Source organism: Orbilia oligospora (genome assembly GCF_000225545.1).
Source record: "Orbilia oligospora ATCC 24927 unplaced genomic scaffold scaffold00210, whole genome shotgun sequence".
Classification (NCBI taxonomy): domain Eukaryota; kingdom Fungi; phylum Ascomycota; class Orbiliomycetes; order Orbiliales; family Orbiliaceae; genus Orbilia; species Orbilia oligospora.
Window position 1 is genome coordinate 905,589 of NW_011645767.1, and position 21,490 is coordinate 927,078.

Here is a 21,490-nt window from a genome sequence, read left to right on the forward strand (position 1 = left end):
GAAATGAATAAAGCAATGTTATTCAATGGAGTTATTGTAAATGGAAACCGGGCTAGAGATAAGGTAAATTTCACAGGGTAAAGAAGGAGATGGATACATCCGGGAAGTGGTGTCGATTCAGGATTGTGCACAAGAATGTTAGTGCTGTCATTTAATATCCGGCCAGATCGATATCTTCTGGTGGCAGGAGGCCAATACTCATAGCCGAGTTTTAGCATCGATTGTAGAAGTTAAGCAGATTCTTTAGTCGTCGTATCGTCCTTCGTAGATTTAACCTTAATATGCTTGCGGATTTGTTGCGCGAGCTCAGGGCTGATTTTGACATAGCGACTGGCGTTTGGGTCGTTGAAACGGTGCCTCGTAGCCTTGACGTAAACGGCCCAATTCTCGAGGAATCTCGTGAAGCGATTGACATCATGTTCATTGCTGAGGTAGACTCCTGAAAGAGCAAACTTCCACAACCTACGGATCCAGACGTTTTCAACCTTATACATAAAGTCTCGCTTAGTCTGACTGAGGACCTCATCGTACGCAGTCTTGATCTTTCGCTCATCTGGATTGAGGCGAAAGTCGAAGCGACCACTAGGAAGCTCGTCAGAATCTCCATAGTATTCCTCCCATGCGGGGAGGTTGGTAACTTGGGGTCCAGCCAGCTCCCAAAGCCAAGAACATGGGCTGCAGCGAAGGACTTCGGGAAGATAAAGTGCTTCATCCCAATCGATAACACCTTCAATCTGGAAATCCAGATTGTCGGGTCGGCGGCAGGAAGCACCGATAATGATATTGCGAGCAAAGAAATCCGGATGATGCAAAGCAATATTTCCTTCTTGCCCCTCAAAAAACCCGCGGAGTTTCATGACTTCCAAGATGGCGCGGAGCTCTTCGAAGAGGTGAAGGTAAATTTCTTGCAGTGATTCGGCGTTATCTTTGAAAATGTCGCCTTTTTTGATGATAGAGATCCAATTATTGAACATGCGTCGCATAACAGTATAGATGGATCTGCTCGGTTTAACATGAAGCTTGTGCTGACGACCAGTAACAAAGTCTAAGGTAATCATCTTGAAATCCTTAGGGATCTCCGGCTGAAAAGTTCGCTTGACCGGAATGCAATCCTGGGCACCTTGAATTCTTCCCATTTTCCCGTTTCTGATAGTGTCAAATATGTTGAGCTGCTCAGCAACGAGACGAGCAACCCGCTCCTTCTGCTTGAGCGTAAGGCTTCCGTAGATGTCTTCGAGACGGAATCCTGGAAGGCGTTCGAGCAACATGAAAGGGACACTCATTGAGTTCCAAGGGGTTGAGTCGTAGGCGATAACAATTGGGACCTTGAGTCCAACTCGACTAAGCTCTGTAAGGATGGCATAGTTGTCCATGATTTCGGGGTCGGATTTCTCCGGGGATGGCCAGCGGCATGTGCGGAAAACAGCCCTGACTTCGGTGTCATCTTCTTGAGGTTGAAAGAAAACTTTGCCATTAAGTTTGCAAATTTTTCCCGAAGGCCAATCGAAGCGGATACCAGCGACACGATTATTTCCACCGCCTTTCATGCGACCAACCACGCTGAGATGAACTTCGCGCGGAATGATGCCAGTCAGGAGCTTGAAAAGTTTTGGCTGAAAGTGTTTGAAGGCCTCCTGCCCGTAATAATTGGTAGAAGAGGTGGAAGCCGTATCAATGGAAGCAAGGATATCGCTTTCCGTGATATTTTGTTCGTCTGTAGCTTCAACAGTGTTGACCCACTGCAGGACTAGTTTCATATTTTCAGTTGGCTCCTGATTCTTTTCAGTCTGTTTGGCCTCCTTATAATCTTTGGTATAACCTTCAATAGGGGAAGGTTCCCCTTTTCCTTTCCCCTCTGGTAAGGGGATAGCCGACATCATGAGGATAGCGATTGTTGATCGATGAGCTTTTGTCCAATGGTACGAGGTGCTGACGAGGTTGTAGGTTGAGGGAAGAAAGGTAGTTGTGACTTAATTAAGCGCTTGGTCTTGAAGTCTGAAGCTTGTTGATGGGAGGCTTAAATACTACTTACGTACTACTCAGTCCTCTTGATTGGGAAGCTCTCTGCATGAATGAATGAATTTAGGTGCGTCCCCTCGATTCCCCTGGACGATGAATATTTGAATAGAGTGATATCTACCAAGAAGATACACGATTAGGCCCCTCAAGGTTCTCGCACAGGCACCATTCGCATATATTTAAGTCTACATAATCTAAAACTGCGTGATAATAGTTTTACTTGAAGACACCGCAGCATTTCGGTAAGCATATCTTGATCAATTGAACGATAAGTTACAAATTCCCGAGCTTGCTGGAAGGATCCATCCCATATCGATATATCTAGGTTCCATATCGATATATCTAGGTGAACAGGCTTTGAATTTATCACAGAGCAACATCAAGCGCTTGCAAGCTGATAGCGAATTCACAAACCGTGAAACCTGATATCAATCTCATCATGATTTAACGCCTCATTGTCGCGTTTAAACGTTTCTTTTCGTATTTCTCCTTAAAAAAAGATCTAGTTACCTTGTGTGATACTTAAAACCTCCCATCAACCTCCAATTGCACCCCCTTCATCCACCATCAAACCCATCAACCCCCCGAGTCTCTCAAGAATTCCAGATAAAACACTAGGAATAATGAAAATAGCAGAGAAAGACGCAAGAATTACAATAACGATCTTGAATCGAGGCGGTGTCCTCAGAATATTCGGATCTGTTACACATCGTGGAACCCCTTTGAGTGAGGTCTTGGGGAGCCCCGTTAAGCATCCACCACCAGCCGGGAGGCCTCGGAAGCCTTGGAAAAGAGGTCACCCGGAGGTGAAAGAGAAAAGCGAAGTAGAGGCAACCGGTTTGGATCTTTCTGGTCATCCAAAGTGGACTGCGATCAACTCTACTCTTGGAAAAGAGATAGAAACTACCAGATACGGCATTCTAAATCTCCACCACCAATCTTCGAACATTTCGGTAGCTCCAATAAGCGTTGACAAGTTCTCGCAGCGTCGTCGGAAGTGGCGAGCTGACGAAAGCAATGAAGGGCCGGCTCACAAAAAGAGAAGAAACTGAGGGCTGCTCCCATAGGAGGAAAACGGCACCGCCATGTGATGCATCCTTTATGATACTCGGGGTACGTTGAATAGTCTGGGCACCCTGGTTACAAATGAGGGGTTATAGCACGTTATAAGTTAAATTAAACTATGCTGACGGTCTTCAGGGGTGTATCATCCGGACTAGGGCGTGCATACTGTACTTTATCTATACAGTTGCCAGTAGTTTGTGAGAAGCCGTTTTAATCGTAGGTATGTGGTATTCGCTGTACACGGCTATCGACAGACGAATAATATGGCTAACTCATTGACAAAGGGCTGAAAGACGTATATAATATTCCCTCTACTAGTAGATATCAATAAATGGTTTGATATCATAGAAGTTGCTCGTAGCGCGTATTTCCCACGGCTAAGAAATCCTGAATATACGTGAATAAGATTCTCTTCATCATTACTCTACTCTGTACTTCGGTATCGATATATCTTCCTTTCATTCCCCCGAAGCTGGTTGATATTGCGATCATTAGGCGGACTTTACCTATTCCTTCGAATTCTCATGACTAATGTAAACTCAATGTTATCTTGTTACTCTCGGTTATTGTATTGATTATACTGACCCTAGCTTGGTTGACATGTACACGTTAATTATATAACCCCACAGTTCCATGGACAAGTTAAGTTGACGAAGATTACGTGACGAAACACTATATCCTAGAAGTATTGGAGCTTCCTTTATGCACGAACTCCAGCTGCCCTATTCTATTTGATAGCTTCACTGTAAATAAGCTATATATATGCACCAGCTTCCTACATATAATGGCGCAACAAGCACCCTAGCATAGTTGTGCTTAAGATGTTGGATGTAGTAAAATGTCACACGACACCCGAAGCTATGGAACAAAGCCACTAGCTAACGTTACTTAGTATAGTACTTAGCACCATCAAAACCTCGATAAGCTTATCTGTTGGCAAATAACTAGGCTGCTGCTTGAACACCAGGCAGCCTTCGCAGAATCAGAGCTAGTTTGATTTACTTGCTAGGTCTAGATTGCGGAGTTTCCGGAATTGCTTCTGTTCGATTGGACCGACCGGCCTTTTACGACCATAACTGTTGCTGAATTGTGAAGGAAAATGATCTCGTGCACGCAACGATTAATACTCCTGACCCTGAATATCGTTGGCAGGATTCTCGAACGGAATTTCAAGGGTTCAGCTCGTCATCAAAGTTGTCTTGGAGCTGATTGGGAGTATAGTGGTATCTGAAAGTGTCGCGATATCGGGATGGAATGAAACCATGGTAAATGTTCCGACGTAGTTGCGTGTAGATCTGACTTCTACAACTTAGCAAGATAACCATATTCACGAATCGATCCAACAAGATAGGAGACATAGAATCTAGAGGTCGAGGTCGCTGAGGCCCTCGAACTCTATAAATAAGCCCTCAATTCCTTCTTCAATCACTTTTAAAATTTATAATCATCACAATCGGAATCGAAAGTCGCCATTCTCATCCTCTTAACAATTAAATTCCCGAATTTGATTCTCACGATCAAAGTATACTCTATCTTCAACAAAGTTACAATTTCTATTCCCTTTCACCAACTCCAATAAGCCAAAATGAAGTTCACCACCGTCTCAGCTTGCTTGCTCTCTACTGCTATTCTCACATCTGCGGCACCGGTTGCCGTTTTAAAAGTTGAGAACGGTATCCAAGGATTATCAAGCGCAATGCCACGGGTACGCTACTTTCTCCAGAAGTCCCAACCTCTCTGATGTACATTACTAACTTAGCTATAAAAAGGATATCCCCAACCCTGTTTTGATTGATATTGAAAAACGTGGCGGCCCTGGTGAATTTCACAACCCAGATGTTGAGTGGTTAAACGTAAGTTACAGTACTTGCTCTTTGTCCATGTATGGACTACCGAAAACAAGGAGTGTAACTCTTCTCTAACTTTCGATCGTAGAAATTCTTGGGCGGACTTAACGGCTTCTTTGACGGGATGAGCAGATTCTTCGCCGGTCAGCATTAAGCTTTAAAGGGCGCAAAATATTAAAATGGACTACATTATACACTCATGCATTTCCGTTTGAAATGAACACGTGCGCATGTGAATATGAATACGGATATCTTAGGTGGCGTTGAACTTTTGTTTTGGAATTAGGTGCTGGAGCATCTCGGTTAGGATCTTGGTTGGATATCTGGGGCTATGTGATACCATGATGATGATTTGAAGTACTAGTTGCATTGATATGATATCTTTGTTTATACCCACTCATTTAGTTTAGTGTTTTCTTGTACATAAGGCTACGTAGTCTAGTTGTTACTATCATTGGATTGCATTGTTTTGCGCGAAAGATTTCAACTCTTCATGAACCGTAGTTTACATTTTCGTTGGTGATGATTCAGAATTATATCTATGTTTTAATTAAGAGTTCTGGTCTTGATCTTGAATTATCGATTATCTCGAAGTCGGTCGCGGAATCACTTTGTTACGTTAGGCCAGACCACGCCAGCGCCAACAACATGGTATATATATATCTAGATTCAAGTTCTTGATCAAGGTGACTTTGCATCGGGACCTATTGAGTGCTAGCATACCTTCCTTCTCATGGAACATTCTATCAATGTATGTTCTGGGAGCCAAAGATTGGCCAACGTATTCCTAAAAGCAAAGGGCCAGGGGTTCCCATACAGCCAAATGTCATGCATCCAGAGTCCAGGGGTAATATCCAACCCGACATCCAACAATCAACGGCGCAAGCCAAAACTGAAACTAGTTAACAGCGCCGAAAGTCCAACAGTTAAGTTGATTCAACGTGAAACTAAACTCTTTGAAGCATATGTAGCCTTGCGTGAACCTAGGACTAGCAGGGCTAAGCTGGGATGGTGGCCAAACCGACAAGGTGGTTTGATGTGTCGCGATATCGGATTTATCAGTCCAGCAATATTGGCACTTTCAGGAGTACCCTATCGAAGAGCCGTAACTATAAGTCTGAGCTCATTCGAATATTATCAATGGAAACAAATATATGTGTATGAGTGGCCTAGCATACTCCGACATGAATGCGTAAGCCTAAATATCAGGATGTATATATACTCTTCCTATTATGGGCGTCTGCTTGTATGTGTTCGCGTTCATCAGGCTTTTCTCGCCTGCGCCGCGCTTGGGGTGCTGGGCCTAATGTTGCGAAACTACGCAGTGTGCATACCAGACTAACAATACACACGAAAATGGCTAATAATCTAAATCCGAAAGTCATGAAACAGGAGCATAGTAAATAAGGAAACCTCCGCCGCCAACGAAATCAACAAGTCCTATAAGTTTGTAGTTAAAGATGTTGTAATTGTTATGGATAAGCTGTTGACTCGGGTTTTTGTTTGAGGGCTCTATACGTCGCCTTAATCCTTCGGCGAAGGTGTGCTTCTAGATACTACGTATTCTTGTTATATATATAGGAATAACTTGCCCATAGGATTTTCGTCGAGGAAAGAAGTTTTGGTGTGAGTTTCATGATATCGATAACCCCTACTAGTTCACTTATACACTTGTATTTTAATAGCATTTCTTTTCATACTATCTTTCTTTCATATTTTTTTGTTACTTCTACTTTTCGTCTTTCGTTACCGTATATTATCTGTTCATATTCTACCATATCCTCAGAATTCCGAACTCGAACAAAGGTCTTTAATATCTTATAATTCTTACAGCACATTTCTATATCTGGAAACTAGGCATTCCGTACTCTGAGGCCTTTCAAGATGAGACTATGGAGTATAGCATATGCTGCACTGGTTTCGATTTCCTTGATCGCTCGCGTGGTAGAGGCCCAAGGGATGTTTCTACACAATAATATGAACAAGTTGCTGCTGAAAGAGCTAAAGAAAGACAAAAGTCGTATCAGTGGCCATGTCTCTGTCAAATTCGCTAAAGGCAAAGATGGGAACCTGGTGTTCCCTGATATTACACCTCTGTATCCGACGAAGCATCGGTTGTTGGTAAGCCGACATTGCCTGCCTTACCCTCGAGGAGTTTATGTACATTCAATATTGGGAAGTTGTGGCCAAAATCTAACAAGCTCAATACATAGACACCTGTAGATCATCAAGGGCCTCGGACTGGCGAGCAGTTTAATCTGACATACTGGGTTTATGATAAACATTACAAGAAGGGTGGGCCGATCTTTTTATATCTAAGCGGAGAAACAACGCTGTCGGACTATGTCGCTGGTACATTTCTGAATGGAAGTCGCGTATACGACTTGCAAGAGAAGTTTGGAGGATTAGGAATTGCCTTACAGCACCGTTATTATGGAGATTCAACCCCACAATCTGCGTGGGGAACTGGCGCTAGTGGAATCACCATCGACACTCCAGCGGAAAAGCTGAGGTACCTCAGGACTGACTTGGCACTGCAAGATGTTAAATTTCTTGCGGATAATTTTAATTATACAAGCGAAAGAGTCCCGGCGGGCACTGATTTAAGGGGAAAGGGTTCTCCGTGGGTAGTACTTGGTGGCTCGTACGCCGGAAACATGTAAGTTGCTCATAAATCCAGCTTCATAAATTCAGAATACCGCAGCATAAATCCACAATAGATTTGATAAACTTATCAAAGACTTGAATTTTTAGGGCTAGCTACCTGAGAAAATTGTATCCGGATACGTTCTTCGCGGCATACGCTTCAGGTGCGCCTGTTGAGGCCCGGACAATGATGCCAATGTACTGGGATATTGTAGCAAAGTCGATCGGATCCACAGAGCCAGCATGTGTCAAGAATATGAATTCCGCGATGAGATATATTGACCAAGAGTTGGCAAAAGGCGGACAATCAGCAGCAGTAATGAAGATAATGTTCCTTGGTCCCGGTGGTGAAATCAATACCAACGGCTGGTTTGCAGAAACAATCATGTTCCCTTTCTTTGGGTTCCAATTTGGGGGGATAGACGAACCTATAATCGATGACACTGTCTGGTCCCTTAGAAACCTTTGCGACCATATGAATACCGACGGCGATATCAAATCCCCAGTAACAGGCTGGCCGGAAAATGCAGAAGACTCGACTCTGACGAGGAGCGGCAGCTGGAGCGCCAGACAATGGGCAACTTGGCCCGGATATATTGAACTTCTAAAAGCATGGGGGTATTCCTGCACCGGATTTGGGTCCGCTAGGGGTCCGGGATCTTGCAAAATAGCTCAATTTTCCAATAATTCTGACGACATAGCTTGGGCCTGGCAGTTTTGTTTCGAGTGGGGTTTCTTCCAGACTGGAAACGTTGGGACTGAGCAGATCGTGTCGAAGTTTAGCAACCTAGAGCACTGGAAGAGCAAATGTAACCTATACTTTAAAGATCCAACTGCTGGGGCGTATATTGGAAATAGCTCTAGGCCATCCACGAATGCGATAAATCAAGCATTCGGCGGTTGGAACGATCCACAACCACGAACATTCTACACCATGGGTGAAAATGACCCCTGGAGCGCACTGGGATTCTTGAAGACGAGATTTTCAGAAGGGTTGGCTGATGGCCCGCGATACGTTGCGAATTCGACCGTTCCTTCATGCTATAAAAGACCTTCAAGGGACGATTTATTCGGTGTCGTCATCAAGGATGGGCCCCATGCTGTGGATCTTGTAATTAGAGAATGGTCTCTAGAAGCACTTCCAGTGTTTATTGCAGCTATTGAGGCTTGGCTACCCTGTTTTGGGGCGGCGAGGGAACGATTTGAAGCACACAGACAAAGTAAGTCTTTACAATGATATTGATATCTGAAATGTCTGGGTTGAACTCGGATATACTGACTTGTAATGGTAGACGCGATCCCGGCGACTATGCAAAGGTTCGGCCCAATCGAAACGAATCAAACCTTCACGATTAAGCCTACTACCGAATCTCGTAATCAAACCTTTTTCGCGACCAAAGTGAAAACTAACTCGACAATGTTAAGAAAACTTTTGAAAATATCAGTGGAGGAAAAGGGAAAAAGACTGGAGCGCCGGGCGAAATTATGGACAGATTAGTTGAGACTTGGGTATATAAACCCATTTAATTATACTATATTAAGCAAGGGTAATTAAAGGTAAAGTTAATTGAATTTGTACCATAATGAATGTCTAGATGAGTAGTATTTATAGTGAATACCTCAAGGATAATTAATGCATTATATAGTATATATATATATTCTTCTTATTGTCTTAATTGCATCCGCTTCAATATCAAGCACCAGTAAATTAATTTCGTAGGAATATTGTTTTATCCTAGCCTTGAAACATGCTGTAGATCGTAGGCCGTGGGTTTTGATCGGTGGGTGAGCGCCTGGATCTGAGACTTGGCCCGTAGCTTGAACTTTGATAAACCCGCAGTGCTTAGAGCGTTTTCACTCACGTAGTCTCGAGGGACATGGCCATATGGGCGTACACCGGGCATATGAGAGAGTTGATCAGGATGGCTGTGCATGTGGTGATCAGCAGGGTACAGACAAACCCACTGTTTATACAGTCGTGGGACGTCGTTACGACTATTAGTAGTATATAAACATACAAGCAGTGTATTTTTAGGAAAGTGCTGAGCCTATCCAGAAATAGAATCGCCATCCCGCATCAATCTTTCTGGATCATACCAGAGCTCCCAGGCGGCAAACAATCAACTTCAGCTCTCTACAACAGCAACTTTTATCAACTCTCTTAGCCGGCTTCGTACGTCATAGTCCGTTGGTCCATACTTGATACTATCGCCTCGCGCATATCCACATCGATATTTGAAATTAATCGCTACCATATGGCTCCCTCAAAGATTTCAATCACACGGCGATCTGCCAAATGCAAACGCGTCACTTCTCCCATACCACATGACAGAGATGCTGGTGCTTTCAATCCCTACCCCGGACCGTTCTATGGGTAAGTAATAGCCTTACTTCGTCTTGGTGATGCTTCTATTTTCATTCTTTTCATCGCAAGGGTCAAAATTCATGCTAACAAGGTTTTAATCCCGTTGTAACCCATAGAAACGGCATAACCACCCTTGATAGTGTAACTTCTGCAAAATACGAAGCTTTCAGGCTCAGGAAACGGGAATACACCATGTTTGATACCCTCGAAAATAAGGGCGACAGCAAGGATCTTGAATTCCTGGTCGGCAAAGTCATTACCGGGTGGGAGCCTAGGCTCATGACCCCCAAGAAGTTCCATTCTTACTGCACTCTCTTTAGCGTTGAAGGCGAGAGCCCGCTGGTATTTGTCCCTCAGGGGCCGATCTTTTGTCGAGATGTTGTGTTTGATACCTCACTTTACCTCAATCTCCCTGGCAACGGTAGACCCGATACCCCGGCCGCTAGGAAGATAGTTGACGCTAAATGGAAAATCGGAAAATTCTGGTTTAACGATAGCGATGAACGTTTTTTCCATGCCGTCAAGTTGTTGGGGATCAAATTTGAAGGGATGGAGGGATTTGGGCATTTGTGGAGTGAATTTGTCGACGATGGGAAGGTATATTGCTCAAATCACATCACCAGGACCGATATAGTTCAAATTGATCAGTCGGAATACGAAGATTGGAAATTGGAGACGGAGGGATATCCACATAGGGAGGAATGGAGCGCAAGGAGAGAGCTGCCCGATGGGAGACATACACAACCGAGCCGACTAGAGCCTTGATTTTTTCGTTCGACTGCATAGCTGATAGTCTCATACTTTTGGAAAAGACTACTGGCTGCTTTAACACTACATATTTTCGTTCAATACCACTAGGATATCGTGGTTTTTGTGGTTTAGGCCCCACTTGTACCGATATAAGATAAACCCCTGTACTACTCTTTCAATTTATCTTGATCGTCCACCGTCGTACTACCGTAGATATTATCTTTTAACTACAGCCTTTCAAGTAGGAACTCCCACGGAAGGTTCGCGTCAGGCTCGTAACTAGACTTGGTTCGTGTACTCTATTTTAGTTCTTGATATGAATAATTGATTATAAGCGTACAGTACAGCCTAAAAACATAAGAATTTACTAGTCTCGTTGCCAGAGAATTTACTTAAGTACTTAGCTAGTCTAGTTTTTAGACGGGTGCTGATGCAAATAATACATAAATGTATAAAGAAACCAAGTGATCTTAGATTAGCTTTCTGAGCACATAACCAAGCTATAAGCCTATATAAAGCGCTCTTTTTGGTACTGACTTATGGGGCTTGACACGTCCTGCCACCTAACTATAGAAGACTCAGGTGTTGTTAGTGTGGTATTCTTGGTAATATGCCAAGAAGTCACTTCCAGTATTAATTAGTATGTTAGGATACCTATGTCGGCCGAAGCGCGGTACAACACCACGTGGGGAAAGCTAGCCAGCTTCAGCGGCCTGGGCTCGAACACTCTCTCGAAAACACCAATTTCAGGAGCTCCAACCATCCTGCCCGCCAGCTCATCAACCTCTCCCATCTAGCACCACGACCAACACTTACCATCCACCTTTTACCTCTACTGAATTACCGTCTATCCACGTCAATTGGGAGCTGCTTGAGCTTACAAAAGTACCATGTCGACGAAGGCTCTCATCTTGGTATGAAGTTGGTGTCAGGGCCCATGGCCATCGTCAAAGCCACGAAGCTAACAGCGCCATAACAGGTTGGAGGTTCCCAACGAGGAACCAGATTCAGACCTCTTTCGCTCGATCAGCCGAAAGTACGCTATCTCTATCGTTTGTGTTAAGACATCAGCTAATCCCTGTCCTTCTGACGTTTAGCCCCTCTTTGATGTCGCTGGCCATCCTATTATCTGGCATTGTTTGACTGCTCTCACCAAAATCGATGTCAAGGAGGTTTTCTTAATCGGCTATTATGATGAATCCATCTTCCGAGACTTCATCAGGGACTCTTCCAAAGAGTTTCCCCAATTCACTATCAAATACCTTCGCGAATATGAACCTCTAGGAACCGCCGGCGGTCTCTACCACTTCCGTGATGTCATTCTTAAGGGCTCTCCTAAGCGCTTCTTCGTTCTCAATGCCGATGTCTGCTGCTCGTTCCCGTTGAAGGAAATGCTTCAAATCGCCGACGATCGTGAAGCTGAAGCCGTTATCTTGGGTACCAGGGTCTCGAATGAGGCAGCCTCCAACTTTGGTTGTATTGTCTCTGACCAAACCACGAAGCGAGTCATCCATTACGTAGAAAAACCAGAATCCCACATCAGCAACCTGATAAATTGTGGTGTCTACCTCTTTGGCAGCTCAATCATCTTTAAGATTAGGAAGGCAATGGAGATTAAGGCAGACCGAAGGTCTTCCGACCCATTGTACGACCCTAGCGAGGAAGATGGCTCAGATAATGTCCTTCGTCTCGAGCAGGATATCCTTGGGCCTCTTGCTGAGGAGAAGAGCTTCTATGTCTACGAAACTCGCGACTTTTGGCGACAGATTAAAACTGCTGGGTCTGCTGTTCCAGCAAACGCCTTGTACCTTCAGAAGGCTCATCAATCCGGCGCCGAAGATCTCGCTGCGGCAAGCACAACCATAATTCCACCAGTCTACATCCATCCAACTGCCATTGTTGATCCAACCGCCAAGCTTGGGCCAAACGTCTCAATTGGCCCCCGTGCCCATATTGGCGCTGGTGCTCGTGTCAAGGATTCAATTGTCCTTGAAGATGCTGAGATTAAGCACGATGCATGCGTTTTATATAGCATTGTTGGATGGAATGCGAGAATCGGCGCATGGGCAAGAGTCGAAGGCACACCAATATCGGTTAATCAGCACTCAACGACAGTTCTTAAGAATGGTGTTAAGGTTCAGTCTGTTACGATTCTGGCGAAGGACTGTGTCGTTCATGATGAAATCAGGGTACAAAACTGCGTTTGCTTGCCGTACAAAGAGTTGAAGAAGGTATGTTTAAATCTAATCCTATTTTCGAATCCTACGATGCTAATCGATATTTTCTTTTTTTTAGGATGTTGTCAACGAGGTTATCATGTAAAAACTACACACATATCTGAACATATAGATTGGAATATCCATGGAGGCTGTGGATAAAGTTTAATGATTCATGTGCATTCCTATAACCGATCCTCTTAATGGCTAAACACCCGCTTGCTCTAGTTATTAAAAAAAAGTCGTAACAGTTAAAGAGTTAAAAGAAAAAAAACATCCCATAGAATATGTACCAACTCCGGATTCGTCACTCATTCTATCCGCCCCATGTTTACTCTGTTTGTCTCGGGACCCAAGGCACACCATCGATCCTATCTGCAGTCAAACCCTCCCTTCCAGGATTTGCCCAACCCCTCGCCTTCTGCTTCTCATAGCTCACCATCCTCAATCTTTCTGTTTCCCTACTCGTAAGAGCCAAATAGACCTCTGCGAGCACCGCATGTAAAACAAGACATACCCAAGCCGCCATTCCAAATCCCAACTTATAACCCACACCAGCCTCCTCCACTCTTCCATCCGTCAAACCCTGGATCGCGATGTTTTTATCAGACAAAATCATTCCTTTTGAGTCAATGCAGTCTGGATATCTCGCTCTGAAAGCTGTCTCCGCCGCGATTGTATTATTCCCGTCAATAAACCCGAATTCCAATTCTCCACATGTTACACCCATCCAATATGATCCCATCTGATTAATAATAGTAGCGGCAATAAGCATCACGAATCGCATGGTGATGATAACTCCCAAATAGGCCCAAGCTCGAATCATCCACTTCCTATGCTGCTCGATTTGTAGCTTCTTAATGTTGAAGTACCCAAGCAACAAGCTCGTTGTAGTCATCGTAGCCAGAATATAAACCACAGCTTGAGTCTCAACACCACCGCCGAATGCACGACGAGCGATCATGAGTGCCCCTGCGTTACCGATAAGGATAAGAAGTATGATGAGATATCCGTTAATACGGTGAAGGTAAAGTGCTTTGTAGCGGATTACGGGCATGAATTGGAAGAATACTAGGATTCCGGCGGGGACGACGCAGGCGAGATGGATGGTGATGCCGATGCGGTAGAGGGAGAAGTTTGAGTACCAGTATTTTTCTGCGAGGAGGGTGGATTCAAAGAATACCCCTTCAATGTCGAGGAACATTGCGCGGGCGGCACAGAACCCTAACATGGCTCCGCAGCAGATGAACCCTTTGAAGCAATCATTTGTATTAGTGAATCATGTAGGTTGGTTGCAGACGATATGTACGGAAGGCGACATACAGAAGGAAAAGTTGTAACCCTTGCGGAAACCAATCGGGTGATACACTTTTCTAGCATTACGGACGAAAAAGTTGGCATCGTCGGCCACTAGTGGTGGTGAAGGCGGCGTATTTTTGGATATCGAGGATCGATCCTGAGACTGGAGTTCGAAGCCCCCTCCGCTGGTATTTTGATTTTTGGTCCCCATTGTGTGATATTTAAAAGGGGAGTGGTCTAGTGGAAACCTGATTATGGAATGATGTAGGTATTTGGTGGTATATTCGAATATTTTTCAATTGAATTGAGTTTTATGAAACGGTCGGATGAGATTGATAGGAGGAACCACTTCTGTGCCAGCACTAGAAATCAAGTACACAAATTTTACCCAAGATAAACTTGGAGAGAATCTTTTAGTATACGGAAAGCTTGGTCGATTTGAATAATTTGATGTCCAGAATAAATTGAATGCTGAAGTCTAGATACTTTATATATTCAGATCCTCCTCTGTGGTATTATTTCGCCCGCCTACATAATGATTGGATTAGCTATGCGCACAGTAATTATGAATCCAGCAATATTAATTATTTGCCTGCCTATAGCGGGCCCGAAGCTAACCAAAATAATCATTCGAAAAGCATAGACACCAAATATCCGGGCTTTCAACTTCGCGAATTCGCTTGCCAAGGTAGAAAAGGTACGTAATCACTCTTCAGACAGTGTATTCACAACTTCTCACAAAGGCGGAGGCACAAGCAAGAGAGTCCCATGTTTAATGGCGCTCAAACGTTTAAACGCCTCAGGGTTCTTATAATTGGGGCTTGGAAACACCGGATGGTATCACAAGACATGCATGAAAAAAGCGGGTGTTACGTATTCGAGCCTTTAATTGGGCAAGTAAAAAAATAAAGTAAAAAAATACAGCGCTGTACAGAACATTCGATATTGCTACAGCCTTTCATTGAATTCTGCAAGAGCCCCTCTCCGCCGATTCCCCAAAGACATCGTCAGCCTCTGGGTCAGCGAGCTCGCTGGTACTGTATCTGAAGTTTCTGCATAGCATTCTCGAATCTGAAACTACTGATATCTGATGCACTCTGGGATACCCTCAGACCGCACAGCTCAGCATAAACCAACCGGGAAGACAAAGGAGCCAGCATCAAGTCTTTGAGCATTTGACCCAAATATTCGAAAGGCATTTTTCTTCCAAAAGGCTGTATATTTGCCCCTGGGTTAGCCCAGAATCGCGAACGCCTTGTACCCCTTCAACTTCCCTCAGAAAAGATCCTGAAACCTTCCATTTTGTGTTGCCAGCTGTTACACTCGCTTGTATTTCCTATTCTAGATTAGAGTTCATCTTTCCTGGCCTAGTTTGTCACTCAATCGATCCTTGGCATTATTGGTCTAAGTCAATATGCTACTTTGTTTTTATTCGAGGCTGCGGCTTTCGTTTTATTTGAGAACTGAATCCGCAGACTCCGACCAGCCCGATCTCGGAGTGATATGCATAAGCTGCAATCGCTCATGTCATGTTGAAAGATATCTCAGTGAGGCGTTGAAAGCTTTAGTCCCAATATCCGATGAATTGTAACTGAGGCAGTTCGGAATTAATCAGCTGGCATGCATATGTGCATACCCATACAACATACAACAAGCCAGCTAAGTTGTCTATCGATATCACGCACCATTCATCATCATTCGATGTAAGGGTTTCGAACTATATAACCGTTGTGGATCTATAGATAGACTAGGCGATAGGATCGATCTTCAAGATCTATACCCGGTGGACCTCAAGCCTCAATCCACTGCAATACAATTATCCTCCCGAAGGCTCAATAATCGTCCCGAACGCCTTCGAAAGCCCCAAGCTTACGTATACATACCACTTGAACCCCCCGGTTTCGCGCATCCACGAACACGGTAAATTCTTTTACATAATAAATTTAAGGTTAAATCCAGCCTTGGCTCGGCTCGGCAGCCATGCATGAAGCCATTTCGAAATTCCCCCTCCGATTCACCAACAGCGAGACAGCTTTTACAAACCCTCACCCCTAACAAAATTCTCGAACATCAAAATAGTCATGGAGTTGTACATAGTTACGGAATCAATTAAGCTTAACCATCACAATGTCTTGAACTCTAGACCCTAGTGTTCCAAGCCGGGATATAATAAATGCGTACGTAGTCCACCGTAATTAATAGTCAGCAGGATGCCTTCTTTTGGGCCCTTCAAAGCGACGGAAGAGCTAGTCAGCTAAGCGAAAAACAAAAAAGCTTACGAAAACGTCTGGGGCTGATTCTGCACTTGATTGAAGTCGAGCTTCTGTTCGTTGTGCGGCTTTCTCCGCGAGATCTTCGTAGGGAGCCTTCGTCATCCTAGGATCCTGCGCCTGAGGGTGTCCTAATTGGCCCTTGTTGACGAAATTTCACAGACTCCGAGAGTTGCTAGTTGGACCATGCAATATATGCAATTACAGATGTAGCCCCGCAAAACCAGAGCAAACGTGTCAACGTGTGTTTAAAGGCGTAGAAATACCGTATCGAAGATAATGGAGAAAGTCTCCGCGTACCACTACATTTCAGTCAAATTTGGTGACATTCGGAGTACTCGAGTACATGGTACCATGCATATGGTTAGCTTGGTTGTCGAGGAAATGACTATAAAAGAAGTTATATAAAGACTATTGATAGGCCTTCACGCTCGGGAAGTATATCCTCTTTTTAAACACAATATTATTCGACTGACCTTCAGAATCAAATTCAATCTATAAAGCTTGATCAATTGAGCTTTCAAAATATTTGCTTTAATTACTATACGAATACAGATGCAGAAGAATGACCACACAAGCTTATATAATTATATTATATATATAAGTATAGATATTTGGTTATCTACAAAACTCATATAAATAAAAGTTATAACTCCAACTGGCTGAGTATCAACGTCAAATTTTGACGCTGTACTCCTGATGATAGTTCGAATGCATGAATTTGTGAATTCATGGGTCATATTAATTGCCAAGCCGCTAAGCTAAATGTGACGAAAAGTCCAACATCTGACAACGCGAATAGCAATATTTAAATATTTCAATTTCTTGATTCTATTATTTGATTCCCCCTTACTGTGATATTTACTCTTTTCTCTCTGGATCTTCCGTGCCGTATTAAGAGCGGGGTACCTATTACGTAGTCGGCGCTTCTTGATCTAGCTCGGAATGCGCTGGTCCTTTGTCTAAGTATCTACTCAGGAAATATATAAACAATTCATGTACCTACTAATAAGATTTTGTTTTGATTTCTCTGTCAATTAGTCAGTAAAATAAATAAATAAAATTCTAAGGTAAGAGTTGCTACCGAAATTAGTTTTTTTTTTGGTGGTACGGTATCAGAGGTACAGAATGTCCTGAAGACTTGCAAGTGCCCCTATAGCTAAGATAAATTTAGCAAAAGAAACGGATCTATCGATGTGTCCATACTGATGTTACACCATTTTCCCTTGAATGATATGATGCGCCTGTAGAAGTAGGGACAGAGCTCAATTACTCGGCATTGTGCCTGCGGGATCTTCACACAGTAGGCTTTAGTTTGTGAGATAAGCGGGCCCGCGATCGATATATCGCCTGATTACTGTGTACACAGGAGCCATTTGTTACACGATCACGTAGTTTCAGGACTGGTGGCTCTTAAGAGTTCAACGCAACCCGAAGTCTGGCCTGCGTGTTGGGGCTATTGTATTTTATTGGTGTCTTCCACATCTTGGCGCCTTTTACACCCAAACATTACCTTGTTGAATTCACAAAAGTTACTAAATCCTAAATATCCTTCACCTGCATCTTCAACCATACGGAAGTATTTATTCACCAATCGGTTAGGCTGAGGGATTTTTATGACGTTGTATAGTAACTGGAATGACTTTCGCTTCTACAAACGGGTACCCGTCGGTCCGTACGACATTGATCGGTCGACCACATTCCGCCAATGCATTGGTATGTGCATACACATTGCAGTTCAGCCGTGTTTCTTACCTGAATAGGACATCGCTTATCCCATTTCCCCGCGATCTGGGCTACATCATACTATGCACTTATCACGATTTACATTCCGTTCATGCATCGTGCGGTAGTTACTAGCCCTGTGGTTCAGCCGTGTCATACTGCGATTGTGTGCAATTATGTGCGAATGTGTCGACATGTCCGATTGCGATTGGAAGCTTAGACTTATCGGGAATTTTCAGCTCCTTTCGAAAATGGAAATTTGTAGCTTTTCGATTCCGGGATTTTTGGCTTACTAGCTGTAGGGCTTACAAGCTGTAGGGCTCAGTGAGTATAACAGGGCTTCCCTACTATCTCTCCCTCTTTTTGTCTATAAAAGGGTCGCTGGTTGTCATCAAATTCTCCATTTCTTTCAATCAGTTTACTCGAAAATCAAACTAACAGATACATTTAAAACCCTCTACACCCCATTTAAGCCATCAACCTATTTTAAAATATAAACTTCATATATAATCTGTCAAGATGTCTTCCGCCCTTCAAGATCCAGCTGTAGGTCAATCTCATGTAGCTCACAAGATCCCCTTAAAGAACTTTAGCTAATTTGACAACGTCACTTTCTTTTCAATCTTAAAAGGTCTATTTGATCCAACCAGTCCACCCTGACAATGAGCCAGGCTCCAAGTCCGTCAGCGGCGACAAGGCGACCAAGGTCACCTTCATCAACAACCGTGCCAGCCCAGTCCACGTCTGGTGGCTCAACTACGAGGGAAAGCGAGTTTCATACGGATCCGTCGCAGGCAAAGGTGGTGTTAAGGAACAGGACACATACGTCACCCACCCATGGGTTGTTGTCGATGAACCCAACCAATCTGTATTGGGTATCTACCACCCAGGTGCTCGTTCAGGACGCATCATTCTGCTTTAAATAAGCTATTTATATAGCTATAGCGGACAATTTGGGGGAAGGGCTTCTTGGAGTTCAGCTCACACCCGTTTCAAGATCATGTACTTAATTGTCACAAGCTATCGGCAGAATTCTGTTGTGGAAGATTTCTCAGTGGAAATCAGCAACAGGTGAAGGAAATGCAAAATGTTCCATCAAAATTATGGGCTGTGGCACGTGATAGCTCTGTATTCGGATTAAGATCATTTCGTTTGGGTTCGTATTTTGGATCTGAGATCGATCTCGAAACTAATTTGCTAGATTGAACAAGCAAAATTTTGGTTGGGTCCGTGAATCGTCAAGTGGTCAGTGACGAGGTCGAGAGATTGAGACGCCAGTTCCCCCTTGTGAATTGTGCCTACGTGGTGAACATATATGGCTCCTGTCGGGTGTACAGTCCTCACAATCTAGATTGATACGATAAAATCACGAATGTACGGATAAGTTTCGGTTACGAGACTAGCGTATCTGCGGAGGTTGGCTAATTAACTGTAAATTTCGTCGTTTTTGAGATATCGTAATTGTGATAGATATAAATGATACCAACCTGCAGAGTTACCTTCCCAATTGATCTCCCGTTGCATATTGCCCGCATATACGCATAAACGCGCTATGTAGGACTTATTCAGCAGACCCAGTAGCTCGCAGTTAGAAATATATCACAGTACCTCCACAATCGACTAGTTACTAATATTAAATAGATTATCCTGATATAATAGCTTTTATCCAATTATATACATAAGTACGTAAACCTGCATGCTGCCACTTTCAAAACTTCGTATACGTGCGCATCCTTACCCCGCCTTTCGTCTACACATTAATCTGATGTAACCAAACCTCTTGCTCCTGTCTCGCCGAATAAATGCTATTGAACAAAATCTCCTGCATCTGCTTAACCCCAACGAATAAAATATTCCTAGCCACAAACCATCTGATACCCTCCGAACACGGAGGACTCGTCAAACTACCTCTATAAGTCCAGAACTCGTTCAAAAAGTTAACTTCAGCCAATGCTAGTACAGGGTTGAAATTTTCGATTGGAACCCGGGTTTCCGTATCCTTGAACCTAATAAGCGGCGGCAGATGCGAAAAGAATGGAGAAACTGTATTTCCCGGGTCGATGCGGATTGCGACTACAGCACGTGGTTTTCCAGTGGAGCTGACGTGGACCAGGTGGAGTTCTGCTTTACTACGGTCGCCGGATACGGAGTGGTCCGCTGGGGCGTGGATGTGCCAGCCTGTGAGGTAGACTGTCTCGTTCATGCCACTTTCTTCTTCAAATGTGAAATGAGGTAATTGAGAGAAATCATCTTTGGGGTGGGCGAGGGTCACAGCTGGACCATAACCCCAGTTGTGCAAGGAAGCGTTGTAAGTGTCGGAATAATGAAAGTAGGGACGATGGTTCAAGGAGAGGCCTTGGGTTAGGGATAGTGGGATTGGGGATTGCTGGGTGCCGATTTGACAGAGTTCGAAGCCTGTATAGTTATATATGTCAGTATCAATGTTATGTGAATTCTATGTTCCTAGGAAACTTACTGTCTGATAACCGACCCCAATCATAACTAGCCTCGTACGCCCATGTAACATTTCCACCGGGCTCTGCACGTTTCCTCAGACGGTCTTCTTCGTGATGTAAGTGGTCCGGGCATGCTAGAATCTCGGATAAGAAGAGGCCATATGCGGCTATTGAGAGAAATGTTCGCATAGTGGGCTAAATGATGTAAAATATACGTAACAAAAAAGATCTAAAAATTCAAGACGTCTTGGAAAAAGCTTGACCTTAACTTAAGCAAAAAGAACAAGAAGCCTCGTCGCAGATGTTGGAGTGTAAATATGCTAATCTGATATCCCCCTCGAGGGGAAGGGTTATTATATACTCCTTGCATACCTGTGAAGAAATACACAAATTTAGCAACTTGCATTCGGCGAGGTCTACGATAATCTTATTGCGCCTAGAGTTTAACGGGATGTGGAAGAGAGTTTTGCAATGCGACAGTTTTTCCTTGGGGGACGAGTGCATTATTCTTTTCTTCCTCGTCGAGCCAAGCTTTGGAGTTGACTGCCTGGTGATTAGACCATCTGTGCCTGGAAGGAAAAGCGTTGTTTTGTTGGAGAGAATGCAGGAAATTAGTAGTCTTGGCGTTAAAAGCCCTGAAGATCGTAGCCTGGAAAGGTTGAGTTTGAGGAGATGCTGTCACTGGGCACGCTGGGCGGTTAAATTTTGAATATTGGAAATGGAGTTAAGGCAGTTTTTCACGACGATGATACGGGATGTGCCAGGGAGAATATTCCGGTCGGATTTCGGGCAGTACTTTGCCGCTTCCTATACTACATGTACAGTCTCATAT

At 43.8% G+C, this 21,490-nt stretch overlaps 9 protein-coding genes across 9 annotated transcripts; 6 read left to right on the plus strand and 3 right to left on the minus strand.

The window, feature by feature from the left end:
* Positions 1–230: 230 nt before the first annotated feature.
* On the minus strand, positions 231–1,877 carry AOL_s00210g248 (uncharacterized protein; the record flags this gene model as incomplete). Its single annotated transcript, XM_011129050.1, has 1 exon — positions 231–1,877. The coding sequence occupies one exon, from the start codon at positions 1,875–1,877 to the stop codon at positions 231–233; it is 1,647 nt and encodes a 548-aa protein (XP_011127352.1).
* Positions 1,878–2,642: 765 nt separating this feature from the next.
* Positions 2,643–3,071, plus strand: AOL_s00210g249 (uncharacterized protein; the record flags this gene model as incomplete). Its single annotated transcript, XM_011129051.1, has 1 exon — positions 2,643–3,071. One exon carries the CDS (start codon positions 2,643–2,645, stop codon positions 3,069–3,071), a length of 429 nt encoding a protein of 142 aa, XP_011127353.1.
* A 1,598-nt stretch (positions 3,072–4,669) lies between these two features.
* On the plus strand, positions 4,670–5,085 carry AOL_s00210g250 (uncharacterized protein; the record flags this gene model as incomplete). The annotated part of the gene is made up of 3 exons (XM_011129052.1): positions 4,670–4,789; positions 4,854–4,937; positions 5,020–5,085. 3 exons carry the CDS (start codon positions 4,670–4,672, stop codon positions 5,083–5,085), a joined length of 270 nt encoding a protein of 89 aa, XP_011127354.1.
* A 1,823-nt stretch (positions 5,086–6,908) lies between these two features.
* On the plus strand, positions 6,909–9,075 carry AOL_s00210g251 (uncharacterized protein; the record flags this gene model as incomplete). Its single annotated transcript, XM_011129053.1, has 4 exons — positions 6,909–7,052; positions 7,145–7,590; positions 7,686–8,797; positions 8,870–9,075. 4 exons carry the CDS (start codon positions 6,909–6,911, stop codon positions 9,073–9,075), a joined length of 1,908 nt encoding a protein of 635 aa, XP_011127355.1.
* A 757-nt stretch (positions 9,076–9,832) lies between these two features.
* Positions 9,833–10,707, plus strand: AOL_s00210g252 (uncharacterized protein; the record flags this gene model as incomplete). The annotated part of the gene is made up of 2 exons (XM_011129054.1): positions 9,833–9,951; positions 10,059–10,707. The coding sequence occupies 2 exons, from the start codon at positions 9,833–9,835 to the stop codon at positions 10,705–10,707; spliced, it is 768 nt and encodes a 255-aa protein (XP_011127356.1).
* An 875-nt stretch (positions 10,708–11,582) lies between these two features.
* On the plus strand, positions 11,583–13,014 carry AOL_s00210g253 (uncharacterized protein; the record flags this gene model as incomplete). The annotated part of the gene is made up of 4 exons (XM_011129055.1): positions 11,583–11,606; positions 11,672–11,728; positions 11,790–12,923; positions 12,988–13,014. 4 exons carry the CDS (start codon positions 11,583–11,585, stop codon positions 13,012–13,014), a joined length of 1,242 nt encoding a protein of 413 aa, XP_011127357.1.
* Positions 13,015–13,239: 225 nt separating this feature from the next.
* AOL_s00210g254 (uncharacterized protein) lies at positions 13,240–14,418 on the minus strand (the record flags this gene model as incomplete). Its single annotated transcript, XM_011129056.1, has 2 exons — positions 13,240–14,159; positions 14,232–14,418. The coding sequence occupies 2 exons, from the start codon at positions 14,416–14,418 to the stop codon at positions 13,240–13,242; spliced, it is 1,107 nt and encodes a 368-aa protein (XP_011127358.1).
* Positions 14,419–18,721: 4,303 nt separating this feature from the next.
* AOL_s00210g255 (uncharacterized protein) lies at positions 18,722–19,124 on the plus strand (the record flags this gene model as incomplete). Its single annotated transcript, XM_011129057.1, has 2 exons — positions 18,722–18,748; positions 18,834–19,124. The coding sequence occupies 2 exons, from the start codon at positions 18,722–18,724 to the stop codon at positions 19,122–19,124; spliced, it is 318 nt and encodes a 105-aa protein (XP_011127359.1).
* An 828-nt stretch (positions 19,125–19,952) lies between these two features.
* AOL_s00210g256 (uncharacterized protein) lies at positions 19,953–20,847 on the minus strand (the record flags this gene model as incomplete). Its single annotated transcript, XM_011129058.1, has 2 exons — positions 19,953–20,617; positions 20,679–20,847. 2 exons carry the CDS (start codon positions 20,845–20,847, stop codon positions 19,953–19,955), a joined length of 834 nt encoding a protein of 277 aa, XP_011127360.1.
* Positions 20,848–21,490: the final 643 nt, after the last annotated feature.